The sequence below is a fragment of the Hemitrygon akajei genome, chromosome 18, assembly GCF_048418815.1.
Source record: "Hemitrygon akajei chromosome 18, sHemAka1.3, whole genome shotgun sequence".
Lineage (NCBI taxonomy): Eukaryota > Metazoa > Chordata > Chondrichthyes > Myliobatiformes > Dasyatidae > Hemitrygon > Hemitrygon akajei.
This window is the reverse complement of record NC_133141.1, coordinates 34,396,355-34,414,397: the sequence shown is the minus strand read 5'-3', so window position 1 is coordinate 34,414,397 and position 18,043 is coordinate 34,396,355. Positions and strand designations below refer to the sequence as shown.

The 18,043-nt window shown below is 42.7% G+C and overlaps 1 protein-coding gene across 5 annotated transcripts; it reads left to right on the top strand.

Annotated features, from left to right (window-relative positions):
* Positions 1 to 29: 29 nt before the first annotated feature.
* Positions 30 to 17,458, top strand: ormdl2 (ORMDL sphingolipid biosynthesis regulator 2). Of its 5 annotated transcripts, none has more exons than XM_073071325.1 (4): positions 30 to 79; positions 6,300 to 6,481; positions 13,905 to 14,056; positions 16,254 to 17,458. In XM_073071325.1, exons 2-4 carry the CDS (start codon positions 6,308 to 6,310, stop codon positions 16,387 to 16,389), a joined length of 462 nt encoding a protein of 153 aa, XP_072927426.1. In that variant the 5' UTR covers positions 30 to 79; positions 6,300 to 6,307; the 3' UTR covers positions 16,390 to 17,458. The 5 variants fall into 5 exon arrangements, with proteins under 5 accessions (XP_072927426.1, XP_072927427.1, XP_072927428.1 ...); XM_073071326.1 differs by having other exon boundaries at positions 46 to 79; positions 6,297 to 6,481; XM_073071327.1 differs by having other exon boundaries at positions 51 to 76.
* The last annotated feature ends 585 nt before the right edge of the window (positions 17,459 to 18,043 follow it).

The following is an 18,043-nucleotide window of genomic DNA, read 5'->3' as shown; positions in this document are numbered from 1 at the left end:
ACCAGCTGATGGGCGGTGGCTTGCTTCAATGACAGGTTAGGTTGAGCGGTGGAGGACTTCCTTGTTGCTCTGAAAGGTGGTGAGTGGAGGGGCTGTTACTGATATTTGATTATTTTAGTGTGTTTAAGTGATTGCATATCGGTTTCTTATCAGTTAAGCAGATGAATTAAGTGTTTTTTCCGTGATTTTTTTTAAATGGAAGGCTGACTACTGTCGTTTTCACCTCGCCCTACTGCATCATTCTCTTATTTTTTTTAAAACCACAAATCACTTGGTATTAAGGAAATATCTGATTCCCTCCAAGATTTATTTCCCCAGTTCTGGTAGGTGTTTTACTGGAGAATGATGTACCTTGTCTGAAGGTTCGTACTTTTAAGAGGAATATTTTTCATTTTTAAGTCAAATATTCTTGTTTTTGCAGGATCTGGTGTTGTCATAATGTCAAGAGCAATAAATCTAAAATCTTGTACTGTGGGTAGTTTGAGTATCTGGGCCAGTGAGACACGGCAATCCAAAACACACAGATAGAGTTTCTCATTGCTTGATTTCAAATGCACACACACTCCCCTTTAGCTCCAGAAAACTCGGTTGAAGATTGGCAAGAAGAAAAGATTTGGAATCTGGAGAGAACTTAACTGGAAATAAAGACAGAAAACTGATAAGTTTGAGTCCTCTTGCCAATTGGTTTTTAAAAAAAAAGATTATCCACTGGGTTAAGGAGTCATATGGGCCCCCATCTACCAGCAGTAACTTCCATCTCTAGATTGGCAAATCAATTTTTAGCTGTCCCCTAGACCATAATAAACCAAGTTTGCTGCGGGTGTCGTTTGAGTAAAGGTCCTAAATTTCATTGCTGGTGGTGTCCTCTTTAAGCTATATTGACTTCAGATTGAATTACTGGAGCTGATTTTGAATTTGTGTGCACAAGGTCAGGTATCTAAATCAATTGATTCAATTACATAGAAAACCTACAGCACAGTACAGGCCCTTTGGCCCATAGTGCTCGGCTGAAATTTAGAAATTACCTAAGGTTACCCATAGGCCTCTATTTTTCTAAACTCCAGGAGTATCTTAAAAGACCCTATCATATCCACCTCCACCACCATCGCCGGCAGCCCATTCCACGCACTCACCACTCTCTGCGTAAAAAAACTTACCCCTGACATCTCCTCTGTACCTACTCCCCAGCACCTTAAACCTGTGTCCTCTTGTGGCAGCCATTTCAGCCCTGGGAAAAAGCCTCTGACTATCCACACGATCAATGCCTCTCATCATCTTATACACCTCTATCAGGTTACCTCCAAGGAGAAAAGGCCAAATTCACTCAACCTATTCTCATAAGACATGCTCCCCAATCCAGACAACATACTTGTAAATTTCCTCTGCACCCTTTCTATGGTTTCCACAACCTTCCTGTAGTGAGGTGACCAAAACTGAGCACAGTACTCCAAGTGGTTTACTTTGGGTTTATCTTGTGGGTTCTGGGATGTAATCTTTAGATTTTATTGTAAACAATTGCCTTTAACATAATAAAACATCTTCACAGGATCTTAGTTGGAGAAGAATTGACTGTAAGAGGAATGGTTGATCAATAGTTTTAGGAAGAGAGCTGGGGTGATAGAAATTGATGATGGTCAAGAGGCTAGAATTGGAGGAACACAGAACAAGGAAGGTGGAAGTGCTGGAGGAGGTTACAGAAATAGGGAACAGCAAAGACAGAAGGGATCTGAAAAATAAGGATGAGAATGCTGAAGGTGGCATTGTTAAACCATGAGCCATTGTGGGTCAGAGGGACAATGAGTGAATGGGACTTGGTGTGTATTAGAAAACAGGGCAGCAGATGGCTGTTTGAACTGAAGGTTAGAGGGGCTGAAAGATGGAACTAAAGTTGTATTAAAACAAAGTATACACTTACAACTTTATTCCTTGGAGTGTGGGAGATTGAAAATTGATCTTAGATAACTATATAAAATAATGAGGGGCATAGATAATGTGAAAGTACCCAGGGCTGGGAAATAAAGAACTAGCGGGCAGAAGTTTAAGATGAGAGGGGAAAGTTTTGAGAGGAACTTGAGAGATAACTTGTGTTACACAAGAGGATGGTATACATGTAGAATGAGCTGCTAGGGGAAGTGGTTGAGGCGGGTACAATAATTACTTTTAAGAGACTGTTGGACAGACCAAACTCAGGCAAATGGGATTAGCGTGGATGGGACATCATGGTTGCATAGACCAAGTGAGCCCAAAGGGCCCATTTCTGTGCCATATGACTGCCCCTACACGGACCAGAAACAAAGGTGCTTCTACCCTATGCAACTGCATCAATTTTCTCTACTGCAGTGTGTGACGCAGACGCGCAGAACCCGCTTTCAAATGAGGGGGTAGCAGAAACACTGGAGCTACTCCACTGCAACGCAAACGGGCTGGGCAGAATGCACAAGCAGCACCAGTGCATCAAGAGCGCAATTGCATCTCCTGGCACAGCAGCTTTGCGCTGACTCCGCTGAGCACAAGACCAAACCCACGTCACAAAGGATATAGACACATTTCTCTCTCGGGACAGATCTTGTTCACGAGGCCTGTGCGTCTCCAGCACCTTTCATCATCACTTAGACCTGGCACGGTGGTTGTGTGGAGAAAGAGGGGCTGTGCTTTCACATGAAATAAATGTGAACTTGGGTTTAACAATTTATGTTCTGCAAATGATCATTTACCTAATAGTCTCATTGAGTTAATGCAATACAGGCAAGCCTACCGTAATAGCCTGTTAACCCGTTCATCTGTTTGTGTTGATAACTAATGGCACTTTTAACCAGGAAGGAGAATGTCCTTGTCAGCTACTCTGAATCTTTCTTTGAATTATAGACAGGACTGTAAATATTTAGTTGTAAATTAGAACAACACAGGAACAGGCTTTTCAGCTCACAATGTTGTGTCAAACCGATTAAATTTATAATCAAATGCAACTAAACTGATCTCTTCTGCCTACACAATGTCCTTATCCTTCCATTTCCCTCACATTCATGTGTCTATCTAAATGTCTTTTAAAAATTTCAAATGTTTCTGCCTCTTATCACCACCCCAAGCAGTGCATTCCAGGTCTTTGTAAGAAAAGCTTGCCCCTCACATCTCCTTTGAAATTATCCTGGGGAAAAGATACTGTCTGTCTAATTTATCTATGTCTGTCATAATCTTATAAACCTCTATCATAAGACATAGGAGCAGAATTAGGCCATCTGCCCATCGAGTGTGCTCCGCCATTCAATCATGGCTTATCCATTTTTTTTCTCCTCCTCAACCTCATTTCCCAGCCTTCTCCCCCTAACTTTTGATGCCACGTCCAATCAAGAACCTAACAATCTCTGCCTTAAATACACCCAACGATCTGGCCTCCACAGCTGCATGTGGCAACAAATTCCACAAATTCACCACCTAAAGAAATTTCTCCGCATCTCTGTTTTGAAAGGACACCCCTCTATCCTGAGGCTGTGCCCTCTTGTCCTAGACTCCCCCACCATGGGAAACATCCTTTCCACATCTACTCTATCTAGGCCTTTCAACATTCAAAAGGTTTCAATGAAATCCCCCATCATCCTTCTGAATTCCAGCAAGTACAGACCCAGAGCCATCAAACGTTCCTCGTATGATAACCATCAAATCTCCCCACAGTCTCGGCCGCTCCAGAGAAAAACAACCCAGGTTTGTCCAACCTCTGGCACATTAGCAAATGCCCTTTAATCCAGGCAGCATCCTGATGAACCTCTTCCAAAGCCTTGACATTCTTCCTATAATGGGGAGACCAGAACTGTATGCTATACTCCAGATGATTTGCTTTTAAAGCTGTAACATAACTTACTGACTTTTGAACCCTGCTACAACTAATAAAGGCAAGCATTGCATATGACTATTTCTCCACCCTATCAACCTGTGTAGGCACTTTGAGGGAGCTGTGAACGTGGACCCCAAGAGCCCTCTGCTCCTCAACACTGTTAAGGATCTTGCCCTTAACAGTGTACTGTCTCCTTGCATCTGACCTACCAAGGTGCAACACTTCACATTTGGCCAGGTTAAACTCCCATCTGCCATTTCTCCAACAGTATCTGCAACTGATCTATATCCTGTTTTATTCTTTGTCAGTCGTCTACACTATCCGCAACACCACCCATCTTCATATTATCTGCAAACTAACTTATCCAGTTACATTTTCATTCAGGTTATTTATATACTGAACATCACAAACAGCAGAGGTCCCAGTACAGATCCCTGTGGAACACCACTAATCACAGATCTCCAGTCCCTTCAACACTACCCTCTGTCTTCTACGGGCAAGCTAGTTCTGAATCCAAACGGCCAATTCAGTGTGGATCCCATGCATCTTAATCTTCTGGATGAGCCTCTCATGAGGGACCTTGTCAAATGCCTTAATAAAATCCATGTAGACTACATCCACAGGTCAACCTTCATCGATCACCCTTGTCAAAAAGCTCCAATTAGTAAGACACAACTTGCCCTGCACAAAGCCATGCTGGCTCTCCATAATTAAGCCATAGTTTTCCAAATGCTCATAAATCCTATGCCGAAGAATTCTCTGCAGTAACTTTCCCACCACTGATGTGAGACTCAACGGTCTATAGTTTCCAGATTTGCCCCTGGTTCTCTTCTTGAATAATGGAAAAACATTAGTTACACGGCAGCCCTCCGGGACCTCTCCTATGGGTAGAGAGAACATGAAGATACTGGTCAAGGTCCCAGTAATCTCTTCTCTTGCCTCTCTCAATAACCTGGGGTACATCCCATCAAGCCCTGGGATTTATCCACTTTAGTGCTCTTTAAGAGACACCATACTACCTCCTCCTTTATCTTGAAATGTCCAAGTATATCATTATGCTCAACACTGATCCCCCTATCCTCCACATCCTTCTCCCTGGGAAATACTGATGTAAGGTACTTATTAAGCACCTCACCCATATCTTCTGCATCCAAGTAAATGTTTCCCCCTTTATCCTGGTCCAGGCAATTGTGCTGCACGTTACTGATTTCAAAATGGGATTACAAACTGCACAGTAGGTCATACACCATGGACAACAAACAGAATGACTTAAAACATGGTCAAATCTTGGTATATTTAATGACAATTCCTTCAACTCCAATGTCCAGACAAATCATTAATCCCGCCTGTTTATTTAGCCCACATTTTCATAGGGATTCAGGCACACATTGCTAAATTGGTAGCATTCTTACGCGAGTGAGAAGTTGCGGATTCAAGCCCCACTCCAGATTTGAGCACAATGATCAGGCCATCCTCTACTGCAGTACTGAGGGTATGCCACACTGACTGAAGACATGTTGTGTTAAACAAGGGCCCCGTCTGCCCTCTCGAATAGGCACACAGGAGTTAACAAATGTTGTCTGGAGGAAGAGCTGAGGATTTCCCCACTAGGGTCCTGGATTAGAGAGCATGTCTCACAAGGAAAAGTTAAGTGAGCTAGGGTTTTTCTCTTTGAATTGAAGGAGGATGAGAGGTAACTTGATAGAGGTGTACAAGATGATAAGAGGCATAGAATGAGTGGACAGCCAGAGACTTTTTCCCAGGGCAGAAATGGCTAATACGAGGGCGCGTAATTTTAAGGTGACTGGAGGAAAGTAATGGGAGATGTCAGAGGTAGGTTTGTTACACAGCGTGTTGGGTGCTTGGAACGCTTTGCCAGGGGTGGTGGTAGAGGCAGATACATTAGGGAAATTTATGAGACTTAGACAGTCACATGGATGAAAGAAAAATGGGGGGAATATGTGGAACAGAAGGGTTAGATTTATCTTGGACTAGGTTAAAAGTGTGGGCTGAAGGACCTGTACTGTGCTGTACTGTTCTATGTTATTCTGGAGCCAATGATTATCCCACAAACATCATCACAAACTATGTTTTTGTTATTTTTTATTTCAGTGCTGTTAATGGGATGTTCAATTGACACTCCTGTTAAGAACCATTTATGTTGCTTTGGTGTCAACTTGGTGTGTAAAGTCCTAGTAGAAAATACTGGCTTTGGGTAATTCTTCATAGCGAAGTCACATCCCTTACGTTCAACTGCTGAGGAAATCATTGTGCAACACACGCAAACTGTTGGAGGAATTTTTCAGGTCAGGCAACACCTATGGAAGAGAATAAACAGTCGACGTTTCAGGTCAAGATGCTTCATCAGGACTGTAAAGGAAGGAAGGGGGTGTTGGGCATACTGTTAGTGGAGAGCACAGATAGAGAAGTATGCTGTCTTTTGTTTGAACTTTGCCCTTCTTTAAAGTAGGAGACAGGATGAACGTTGGCGTCGCTCACAGTGAGGTTAATCCCAACACTCGGATAATGAACAGCCGGGGAATCTGGCTAGCCTACCTCATTTTAGTTGGAATTCTCCATGTCGTACTGCTGAGTATTCCGTTCTTCAGCATTCCGGTGGTGTGGACTCTCACTCATGTCATCCACAACTCGGTGAGTCAGGGAGAGTGGGCAGGGGTTGGAACAGGGATGGCTAGGTATTGAAATGGGTGTTCTGAGGCTGGTGCCATCTTGCTACTCTAGGATTGACACTAAATCAGCTACCAGCAAAACTGGGGTGCAGTGTGTTCAGTCTTTGAGCTCATGAGTACTGCTGGTACTCTCCTCCTACTCATGGTTACAGATGATCAAAGGACAACTAGCCAGGCCCTCTTAATTTGAACATTCTCTGGAGATCTGCATGTGGTGGGCTTTGGCTCAAGCTCTCCTCTGACTTATTCTTGCTCATCAGAGGTGGTGATGCTCTCCTAGCAACCCTCTCAGAGTGTTGAGACCTTCTGTACCACTCTGCATTGTTCAATATCATGTACCAGAAGCATCATTTTAAAGTGTCTTTAATTTGGTAGGTGAATTGGTTGCTATAAATTGCCCCCAATGTTGTGTTGGTGTGTGGTAGGAGAATTGAGGTGAGTATTCCCCAGATGATAAACAGTTTTTATTTCTATGGCTGTCCATAAGTCAATTTTGTCCACAAGTCGATTGTTTTCTTAAGTTGGAAAGTACATAAAAATCACTTGCTATGGTAACCACACCTCCACAGTGGCATAGAAAGCCAATGAGAAAGAACAATTTCTAAAAGAGAGAGAGACTAATTATATTATTTGTGGGAATACAGTGGCATGCAAACGTTTGGGCACCCCTGGTCAAAATTTCCGTTACTGTGAATAGTTAAGTGAGTAGAAGATGAACTGATCTCCAAAAGTCACAAAGTTAAAGATGAAACATTCTTTTCAACATTTTAAGCAAAATTAGTGTATTATTTTTGTTTTGTACAATTTTAGAGTGGGAAAGAAAGGAAAGGAGCACCATGCAAAAGTTTGGGCACCCCAAGAGATTTCAGCTCTCAGATAACTTTTACCAAGGTCTCAGACCTTAATTAGCTTGTTAGGGCTATGTCTTGTTCACAGTCATCATTAGGAAAGGCCAGGTGATGCAAATTTCAAAGCTTTATAAATACCCTGACTCCTCAAACCTTGTCCCAACAACCATGGGCTCCTCTAAGCAGCTGCCTAGCACTCTGAAAATTAAAATAAATGATGCCCACAAAGCAAGAGAAGGCTATAAGAAGATAGCAGAGTGTTTTTGGGTAGCTGTTTCCTCAGTTCGTAATGTAATTAAGAAATGGCAGTGAACAGAAATAGTGGAGGTCAAGTTGAGGTCTGGAAGACCAAGAAAACTTTCTGAGAGAACTGCTCGTAGGGTTGCTAGAAAGGCAAATCAAAACCCCATTTGACTGCAAAAGACCTGCAGGAAGATTTAGCAGACTCTGGAGTGGTGGTGCACTGTTGTACTGTGCAACAACACCTGCACAAATATGACCTTCATGGAAGAGTCATCAGAAGAAAACCTTTCCTGTGTCCTCACCACAAAATTCAGTGTCAGAAGTTTGCAAAGGAACATCTAAACAAGCCTGATGCATTTTGGAAACAAGTCATGTGGACCGATGAAGTTAAAATAGAACTTTTTGGCTGCAATGAGCAAAGGTATGTTTGGAGAAAAAAGGGTGCAGAATTTCATGAAAAGAACACCTCTCCAACTGTTAAGCACGGGGGTGGATCAATCATGCTTTGGGCTTGTGTTGCAACCAGTGGCACGGGGAACATTTCACTGGTAGAAGGAAGAATGAATTCAATTAAATACCAGCAAATTCTGGAAGCAAACATCACACCATCTGTAAAAAATGAGCTGAAGATGAAAAGAGGATGGCTTCTACAGCAGGATAATGATCCTAAACACACCTCAAAATCCACAATGGACTACCTCAAGAGGTGCAAGCTGAGGTTTTGCCATGGCCCTCACAGTCCCCCGACCTAAACATCATCGAAAATCTGTGGATAGACCTCAAAAGAGCAGTGCATGCAAGACGGCCCAAGAATCTCACAGAACTAGAAGCCTTTTGCAAGGAAGAATGGGTGAAAATCCCCCAAACAAGAATTGAAAGACTCTTAGCTGGCTACAGAAAACATTTACAAGCTGTGATACTTGCCAAAGGGGGTGTTACTAAGTATTGACCATGCAGGGTGCCCAAACTTTTGCTTTGGGCCCTTTTCCTTTTTTGTTATTTTGAAACTGTAAAATATGGAAATAAAAAAGTAATTTTGCTTAAAATATTAAAGAAATGTGTCATCTTTAACTTTATGCCTTTTGGAAATCAGGTAATCTTTTACTCGCTTAGCTATTCACAGTAACAGAAATTTTGACCAGGGTGCCCAAACTTTTGCATGCCACTGTATATACGTATGGCAGACTTTAGAATTTATGGGAGTTCAATCATATGTAGGGGGTATCCATATGCCATGTGTTCTTAACCCAGGGATGGCTCATACTGGGAAATAGGATTGGGGACATAAAAGACTGCAGATGCTGGAATCTAGAGCAAAAAGACAGTTTAGTAAGGTGTTTGACAAAGTTCCCCATGGTAGGCTTATTCAAAAAGTCAGGAGGCATGGGATCAAGTAAAACTTGGTTGTGTGGATTCAGGATTAGCTTGCTCACAGAAGGCAGAGTGTGATCGCAGATGGAGCATATTCTGCCTGGAGGTTGGTGACCAGTGGTGTTCCACAGGGACCCCTCCTCTTTGTGATTTTTATAAATGACCTGGATGAAGAAGTGGAAGTGTGGGTTAGTAACTTTACAGATGACATGAAGGTCGGTGGTGTTGTGGATAGTTTAGAAGGTTGACATAGGTTATAATGGGGCATTGACAGTACACAGAGCTGGGCTGAGAAGTGACAGATGGAGTTCAACCCGGAAATGTGCAAAGTGATTCACTTTGGAAGGTCAAGTTTGAAGTGGCAGAATACAGGGTGAATGATAGGATTCTTAGTAGTGTGGAGGCACAGAGGGACCTTGGGGTCCACATCTATAGATCCCTCAAAGTTGCCGCACAAGTTGATAAGGTGGTTCTTAAGGTGTATGGTGTGCTGGCCTTAATTAGTAAGGGGTTGAATTCAAGAACCACAAGGTAACGTTGCAACTTGATAAAACTCTGATTAGACTAGACTTGGATGGAGTATTGTGTTCAGTTCTGGTTACATCATGATGGGAAGGATGCGGAAGCTTTCTTGAGGATGCAGAGTAGATTTACCAGGACGCTGCCTGGACTAGAGGGCATGTCTTGTGAGGATAGGTTGAGCAAGCTAGGGCTTTTCTCTTTGGAGCAAAGGAGGATGAGAGGTGACTTGATAGAGGCGTAGATCAAGTGGACAGCCAGAGAATGTTTTGTTCCAGCGTGGAAATAGCTAATACGAGTGGGCATAATTTTAAGCAGGAAAGTATAGGGAAGATGTCAGAGGTAAGTTTTTTTTACACAGAGAGTGGTAAGTGCATGGGACTTACCGCTGGGGGTGGTGGTAGAGGCTGATACGTTAAAAGGCCTTAACAGATTAGATATAGCAAAGTTATTTCCCATGGTAGGGGATTCTAGGACAAGAGGGCACTACTTCAGGATTGAAGGACGTCCCATTTAGGACAGAGATGCGGAGAAATTACTTTAGTCAGAGGGTGGTAAATCTGTGGAATTTGTTGCCATGAACGGCTGTGGAGGCCAAGTCATTGGGTGCATTTAAGGCAGAGATAGATAGGTTCTTGATTGGCCAGGGCTTGAAAGGGTAAGGATAAGGGGAGAAGGCAGGGGAGTGTGGATGACTGGAAGAATTGGATCAGCCCATGATTGAATGGCAGAGCAGATTCGATGGGCCAAACGGCCCACTTCTGCCCCTGTATCTTATGGTCTTATGGTATATTAGGGACATTTAAGAGACACAGGCACATGGATGATAGAAAAATGGAGGGTTATGTAGAGGGAAGGGTTAAATTGATCTTGGGTTGAAAGGTCAGTGCAACATCGTGGGCTGAAGGGCTATTCCATGTTTTCTATAAAACAAACTGCTGAAGAGCTCAGTCAAGGAGCATCTGGGGAGGCAAAGAGATGAAAGTTGATGAGCTGAATGGCCTCATTCTATGTAATAAGGTTATACTATAACTAGTTTGCTATTGTGGTCACACTCAATTAGTTGGACCTATTGTTACTGTAAAGTTGCATTGAGATTTCCCCCTCTTTGCCCTGTAACTCAGTGCCACTAAATGACATAACTGGTACATCCATCTTGTGCAAGCAGTCAAGACTAAGCTAAGACACTTAGGTAGTTTCCATCCCCACCCGATCAGATTCAGGGAGTTTCTGGTCTATAATGGCTGTGCGTATGGGTTGATGCCTTTATCCCGATGACTTCAATAAAACCGGAGCACTTTATACCCAGTGTTTTTTTCCCCCCAAAAATGACCAGAACAGAAACAAACAGGGTCAATTTAATAAGACATAGAAGCAGAATTAGGCCATTTGGCTCATCAAGTCTGCTCCGCCATTCCATCATGGCTGAATTATTATCTCTCTCAATCCCATTCTCCTGCCTTCTACCTTTGGCACCTTTACTAATTGAAAACTTATCAATCTCTAGTTTAAATACTGTATACCCAGTTGACTTGGCCTCCACCGCAGTCTGTGGCAATGATTCACCACCCTCTGGCTAAAGAAATTCTTCCTCATCTCTGTTCCAAAGGGATAGATGCCCTTCTATTCTGAGGCTGTGCCCGCTGGTCCTTGACTTCCCAACTATTGAAACTATCCTCTCCCCGTCCACTCTATCCAGGCCTTTCAGTTAATGAAAGTGGAAATGACAGTGCCTGGGGAGTAATTTGCCATGAGTTGGAGAAATTCCCAGAGGCCAGTGGTAATTGGTGGGATGTGAGATGCTCATTACTGCATGTTCAGCTGGGAGGTCAGAAGTCAGGGAGAGGCCCTGTGGACAACCTGGTTCCTCGCTGATTTCAAAGCATCATGGGAGACTGAGACATGGAGAATGTAACACTGAGACAGCAGGCAGTGTGTCTGCTAATCACTGTCGGAGGTGTGTGTGTGTGTGTGTGTGTGTGTGTGTGTGTGTGTGTGTGTGTGTGTGTGTGTGTGTGTGTGTGTGTGTGTGTGTGTGTGTGTGTGTGTGTGTGTGTGTGTGTGTGTGTGTGTGTGTGTGTGTGTGTGTGTGTGTGTGTGTGTTTTCTCTCTCTCTCTCTCACTCGATGGGAGTAAGGACCTGTTGGTCCCCAAGACAGGGTTCTTGGAGAAGCGACGTGGAAGATTGAAACATCCGAACAGTCAGTTGCTGGTCTACACTCTTGTTGTTACAGGATCAACTTCTCTCTCTCCCCATCGCTGGGGGAGAGAGCCTGTCTGAGACACCGAAGTGCTGTTTTGTGGACCGTACTTTTGATGGACTCTGGATCGAGGAGTCTTTGGGGCTTCTGCTGTTGCTTGCGGGTTGCAGGGGAGGGGGTGGGTCGATGTTTTTGTTGCTGCTTTGTGCGAAGGGTCAAGGAGAAGGAAAAATCTGATTTTAAACCTCCGCTGCCTTGCGGCCATACCCACCCATGGGAGAGGCTTCGGGAGTAAACCCCGAGGAAGAAATCCGGAGCTGGGTTCCCTAAAACAGTTTGCTTACAACTTCACTCTGTCAACCTCTGCGATGCCAATGGTGTCAAGCTGTATCAGTGTTTGCCTTCCCTTGGACTATATCAGTGACGTGGAGAGGGGGAGCCCGCTGCATGGGCAACAGCCAGTTCTTCAAATCTTCCTGGCCAGGCTTGCGCCCTGGAGAGGGCACAGTCCACCAGAGGCACAAACCCATGATCCCCCGGGATCAATGGCTGCCTACTACTGTGCAAAGGGAGGGGGAGGGGGCTTTGGTGTTTCATTCTATGGGGTGTCCTGTTTTGTGGGTGTCTGTGAGGAGTATGAATTTCATGTTGTATACTGTATACATCCTCTGATAATAAATGAACCTTTGAACTTTTGAAAGGACTGCTATTGGAAATTCCTACAGTGGGTGATCAAGGTGGAGAGATGGGCCATTCAGTTATTACCAGAAACATTACAGGTTCAACAGTCTGATGGAGGAACTCAGCAAGTCGAGCAGCATATATGGGAGGAATTGTTGACATTTCGGGTTGAGACCCTGCATACTCAAAACGTCAATAATTCCTTTCCTCTCACACCTGCTGCTTGACCTGCTGAGTTCCTCTAGCAGATTGTTTGCAGTCTCTTATGTCTCCATAGCACTACAGATTGTGCTTCTGTTGACCTGATCTGAACTGTACATTAGCACTCAGGCCCAGTATACTTATGCAGTGTGCCAAAAATAAACGTGCCTTTGATGGAGACAGTCATCACTTATGATGCAGAGCAAGGCATAGATGAATATGAAATTAATGCTAGTGAGTAGTATTAGCATAGATGGGCATGATAGTCAGCATAAATGTGGTGGTCTGCAGGGTTTATTTCTATGCCATACAGCTCTATGATCTCAGGAGTTAAATGAAAATCTAAACATTCCTATTAATTACCTGCTTTAAACTGGCTAAATTCTTCCCTACAAAGTGGAAAGGTGCTACTGTGTGTTATCAACAGCACTTTCAGGTCTTAAATCTAGGATTATAAACCAGGAGGTCTTCACACGGAAAACCATAAGACCTAGGAGCAGAAATAGTCCATTCAGCCCGTCGAGTCTGCTCTGCCATTCCAACCTGGAATTATCCCTCTCAACCCCAGTTTCCTGCTTTTTCCCTGTAATTTTTGACACCCTGATTAATCAAGAACCTATCAACTTCTGCTTTAAATATTCACAATAACTTGGCCTCCAAAGTTGTCTGTGGCAATGGATTCTACAGGCACACCACCCTCTGGCTAAAGAAATTCATCTTCATCTCTGTTCTAAAGGGTTATCCTTGTAATCTAAAGCTCTGTCCTCTGGTTCAAGACTCCTCCACAATAGAAAACATTCTCTCCAAGTCCACTCTATCTAGGCCTTTCAATATTCGATAGGTTTCAATGAGATCCACCCCCCATCCATTCTTTTACTCTACAGAAAACACAGGCCCAAAGCCATCAAATGCTCCACATACGTTAACGTTTTCATTCCCAGAATCGTTCTCATGAGCCTCCTCAGGACCCTCTCCAATGCCAGTACATCCTTTCTATGATAAGGGGCCCAAAACTGCTCACAATCCTCCAAGTGTGGTCTCACCAATGCATTATGAAGTCTCTACATTACATCCATGCATTTATATTCAAGTCCTCTTGAGGCATTGGGTACTGTATTTAGTTCCTATAGCAAGAGCAACACGAAGATGATGGCGGCAAGCCTGAGGCTGGAATGGTCATAATGAGAATCAGAATCAGTTTTAATATGTTGTGAAATTTGTTTTCTGTCTCCAGAAGTATTCACCTAGGTTGTTTCCTTCTGCCTGCCGCAAAATCTGGTCTCAGTCAGCGCCAAGTGTTGTAACAAGTCTTTGTTTATAGGCCATGTATTGGTTTCTGCACACGGTTAAAGGAACACCCTTTGAGACGCCAGACCAAGGGAAGGCACGATTACTGACACACTGGGAGCAAATGGATTATGGGATCCAGTTTACATCGTCACGCAAATTTCTCACCATCACGCCAATAATTCTGTAAGTCCTTGCTTTGTTTTTGTTTAAACTATTTTAATTGTTAAGACTGAAAGAAAACCTAAAGCATTATCATGAGCGGGATGCAGAAACTAACTAGTGAAAGCCCTATCATTTATAAGTTTTAACCAGGGTTCAAGGCCTTTTTGCCATTGAGTCAGAAAGTCATGGGTTCGTTCAACTCCTGAGACCCTTTTCTTCAAGAGAATACTAGATCTTGTTTGCTGTGGTATAAAAGGTCCACTGTGCTGAAACAGTAAATGTTCTCTCCAGTGTGTGAGAGCAACACTTATCCCTCAAATCAGCATTACTTGAAACAGATAATCCATTCCCTATCAAGTTGCTTTAGGAGCAAATTGGCTGTTAGGTTTTCTACATTAGCTACAGTGCCTATTTGCCTAAATGATATTTGACTGCACTTTTTAAGCGGACCCAAGGTTGTAAAAATCTCTGTAGAAATGCAAGTCTATCTTGTTTACATATCTTCTTCAGATCTGACAGACAGTTGGGTTCCATAACTGATGTGGTACCAGGCTGAATTTTCCTGTCACTGATTAGTCCAACCTTGCATGCACAGATGAACATCCTGTCACTGGCAGCATTTAATGTCCATCCCTAATTGCTGTTACCAAAGGTGAATGTGAGCCATTGCCTTGACCAGCTGCAGTCTTTGTGAGGAAGACACTCTTACAACATTGGACAATATTTAGATCCAGTGACAATAAAGAGGCAGCAATATCTTTCCAAAACAGGATTGGTATGGCCGCAAGGCAGCGGAGGTTTAAAATCAGATTTGGGAGAGAAACAAAACAGCAGGGTTCCTATGTACCTGCTTCCCTGAATTCCAGGCAGTGAAAAGTGTTCCAGCACATCCTTGACATGGTTTGGAGATGATGGGATTTACAGAGGAGGGGAAGTTTAGGTACTGGTTGCTTTAAAAGACCATGGAAACAAACCTAAAAAATGTTCATTATTATTGAGAAATAATCTAAGGCTACAAAGGTTTGTGCAATGGCTTGGCTTCAATTATGTGAAGATCACAGAAACTGGGATTGTTCTCTGTACAGCAGGATAGGGGAAGTGGAAATTAATTATTGAAGTTCAAAATCATGAAGGCATTTTGATGGAGAACGATTGAAGGTGGATGCTTTTTTGAATGATTAGAGGATGAAGAGAATGGGGAGCAGAGGTGCCAAGGCCAGCAGAGATTAACTGTGATGTTATGTTGAAGTTGTATAAGTCATTAGTGAGGCCTTATTTGGAGTATTGTGTGCAGTTTTGGTCACCTACCTACAGGAAAGATGTAAATAAGGTAACATTGAATAGGTTAGAACTTTATTCCCTAAAACGTAGAAGATTGAGGGGAGATTTGATAGGTGTACAAAATTATGAGAGGTATAAATAGGGTAAGGGTCAATACAAGCAGGCTTTTTCCACTGAGGCTGGGTGAGACTAGAACTAGAGGTCATAGGTTAAAGGTGAAATGTTTAAGGTGAACATGAGGGGAAACTTCACCCAGAGGGTGGTGGGAGTGTGCAAGTGGTGGATGTGATTTTGATTTCAACATTTAAGAGAAATTTGGATAGGTACATGGATGGGAAGGGTATGAAAGGTTATGGTCTGGGTGCAGGTCAATGGGACTAGGCAGTTTAAATGGTTTGTCTTGGACTAGATGGGCCAAAGGGCCTACTTCTATGTTTTACTTTTCTATGACTCTATGATCATATTGAATGGTGGGGCAGGCTTGAGGGGCTGAGTGGCCTACTTCTGTTTTCTTAAGTGGAGGCAGAGAAACTTCCCAGTGGCTGGAGGTCACCAAACAATAACATGGATGAGTCTTGAAAGATTTACAGAGCAGCAGAGAATGGGCAGGGGAGAGAGTATTCTGAGACCAGCAGACAAATCATGAACTTAATGGTGGCCTTCTACAGTATGTGATTTGATGAATTAACTTCTAGGAATGGCTTGTCACTTAATAACTGGTTATTGCACACAAAATGCTGGAGGAACTCAGCAAGTTGGGCAGCATCTATGAAGGGGAATAAACAGTCAATGTTCCGGGCTGCGACCCTTCATCAGGACCAAACCTTGACTGTTTATTCACCTACCAGACCTGTTGAGTTCCTCCAGCATTTTCTGTGTATTGTTCAAGATTTCCAGCATCTCTTGTGTTTATAATATCTGATTGTTTTCTTTCCAGGTACATTCTAGCAAGTTTCTACACTAAATATAATGTTGTTCATTTCCTGGTGAACACGACATCTCTGCTCACTGCTCTCATTCCCAAGCTCCCTCAGTTACATGGGGTCCGTCTGTTTGGCATCAACAAGTATTGATCGGGTAGTTGGGAGCTGAGCGAATGCTGCCAGTGGCTCCAGCTGGCCTCAGAAGGGGGTTAGTATGAGTGATGGGCACAACATACTGAGACAATGAACTGAGAAGAAACTGCTGGCACCACCTATCAATTAGCAACTACAGGTTAAGTACTCCTTATCCGAAATGCTTGGAGCTGGAAGTGTTTTGGATTTCTTTGGATTTTGGAATATATAATGAGATAGCTTGGGATCGCAATCATTTATGACTCTGAATTTATGTGCAACTGGTAAGCTGTCTTTGTCTTACACTTGTTTATCAGTAGAAATTATTACATACTATTAATATAATGAAAATATAATGTGTGCAGGGTAACAAAAGCAGCACAACAGTGTCGACAGAATACCTGAATCAGCTGTTGTACAACAACACTGGCAGGATTTCAGTCTCCACCAACCACGCCGTGTTTTGATTAAAAGATTACAGTACACTTTAATGCTGTTATGTACAGTGTAAAAACAATCAGCATTGTAGACGACTTCTGCTGTTAGATTTTCCTGATCAGCAATTTAAAAATTTAATGCCATGCCTTTTCTTAAATTTCTGTAACCAGCTTGCAGAATATTCACAATTTTCCTTCAATGACCTTCAATTTTCAGTTCGTCATGATAGATCTTTGCTCATTTCATGATCAGCGTACTATTAAGCGGCATATGATGTCGAGAACATGATTGAGAGCTTTTTCACTTTATGCCATGTCTTTCTATTTTTCATTAACTTCTATTCATTCATATGTGAGGTCACTTCTCAGAACTGTTCATGGTGAGCAGAGATCTGCGCATCGCCTGGGAACCTTCCTAGCACCTTTGTGAGGTCATGATATCGCTCAAAAAATTTTCAAATTTCAGAGGCTTTCAGATTTTGGAATTTCGGATAAGGGGTATTCAACCTGTACTTACTTACTTGCCCAAGTGGCAGACATTGTATGTAGGAATTGTTCTCTTGTGGATAAGCTGCTTGTGTATAATTTTATATTTCTTTTTGCTCCTTTTTGCATCAATTGTACACATATAAAAGGTTTATATTCACCAAGGGTGTGGTGGTTTGTACACACAAGAACATGAAAATGCATACATGTGGTATTCTGCAAGTCTATCTTCTATCTACACTTCTCAGATTTTACCCTTCTGAGAATCTCCAGAGGCAAAAAAAACCTGTGCAGTACATTTCATAACATCTCTTCATTGTTCCTACACCATTCTAGAAAGCATTTACTGTAATTCCTCTTGTAACAATAGAGCAATTACTTGATCCTTGTCTGATTATGGTCCAGTGAGCTACAGTAATACAGACACCCAGTAACAAGACACTGGCATTTCATGACCACTGGGTGAGGCGATGATACCCTTGGCTCTTATACAGGATAATAAATGGGTTGTACTAATATAGTCAAGATTCAATGCATTAATCCTGGTACTAGTTATAGTTCTTGATGGAAAGTACGACTTCACTCTTCCTGCAAGCCACTTCTCAAATGCTACCACCTAACATACTTTACTCAGTAACACACATTTAGTGACAAGCATAATCACACACATTAAAACTATTAATCCGTGGAATAAGTAAATTTCTGGTCCAGCTGTCGAAGAGCTGATTAAGGCTAAAACTCTCTAAAAT

Bases quoted from the DNA above. Each gene is read 5' to 3' on its own strand.
- ormdl2 (XM_073071325.1), top strand. From the start codon at position 6,308: ATGAACGTTGGCGTCGCTCACAGTGAGGTTAATCCCAACACTCGGATA. The intron at 6,482-13,904 runs GTGAGTCAGGGA...CTTTGTTTATAG, and splicing joins CTCATGTCATCCACAACTCG to GCCATGTATTGGTTTCTGCA. The intron at 14,057-16,253 runs GTAAGTCCTTGC...TTTTCTTTCCAG, and splicing joins ACCATCACGCCAATAATTCT to GTACATTCTAGCAAGTTTCT.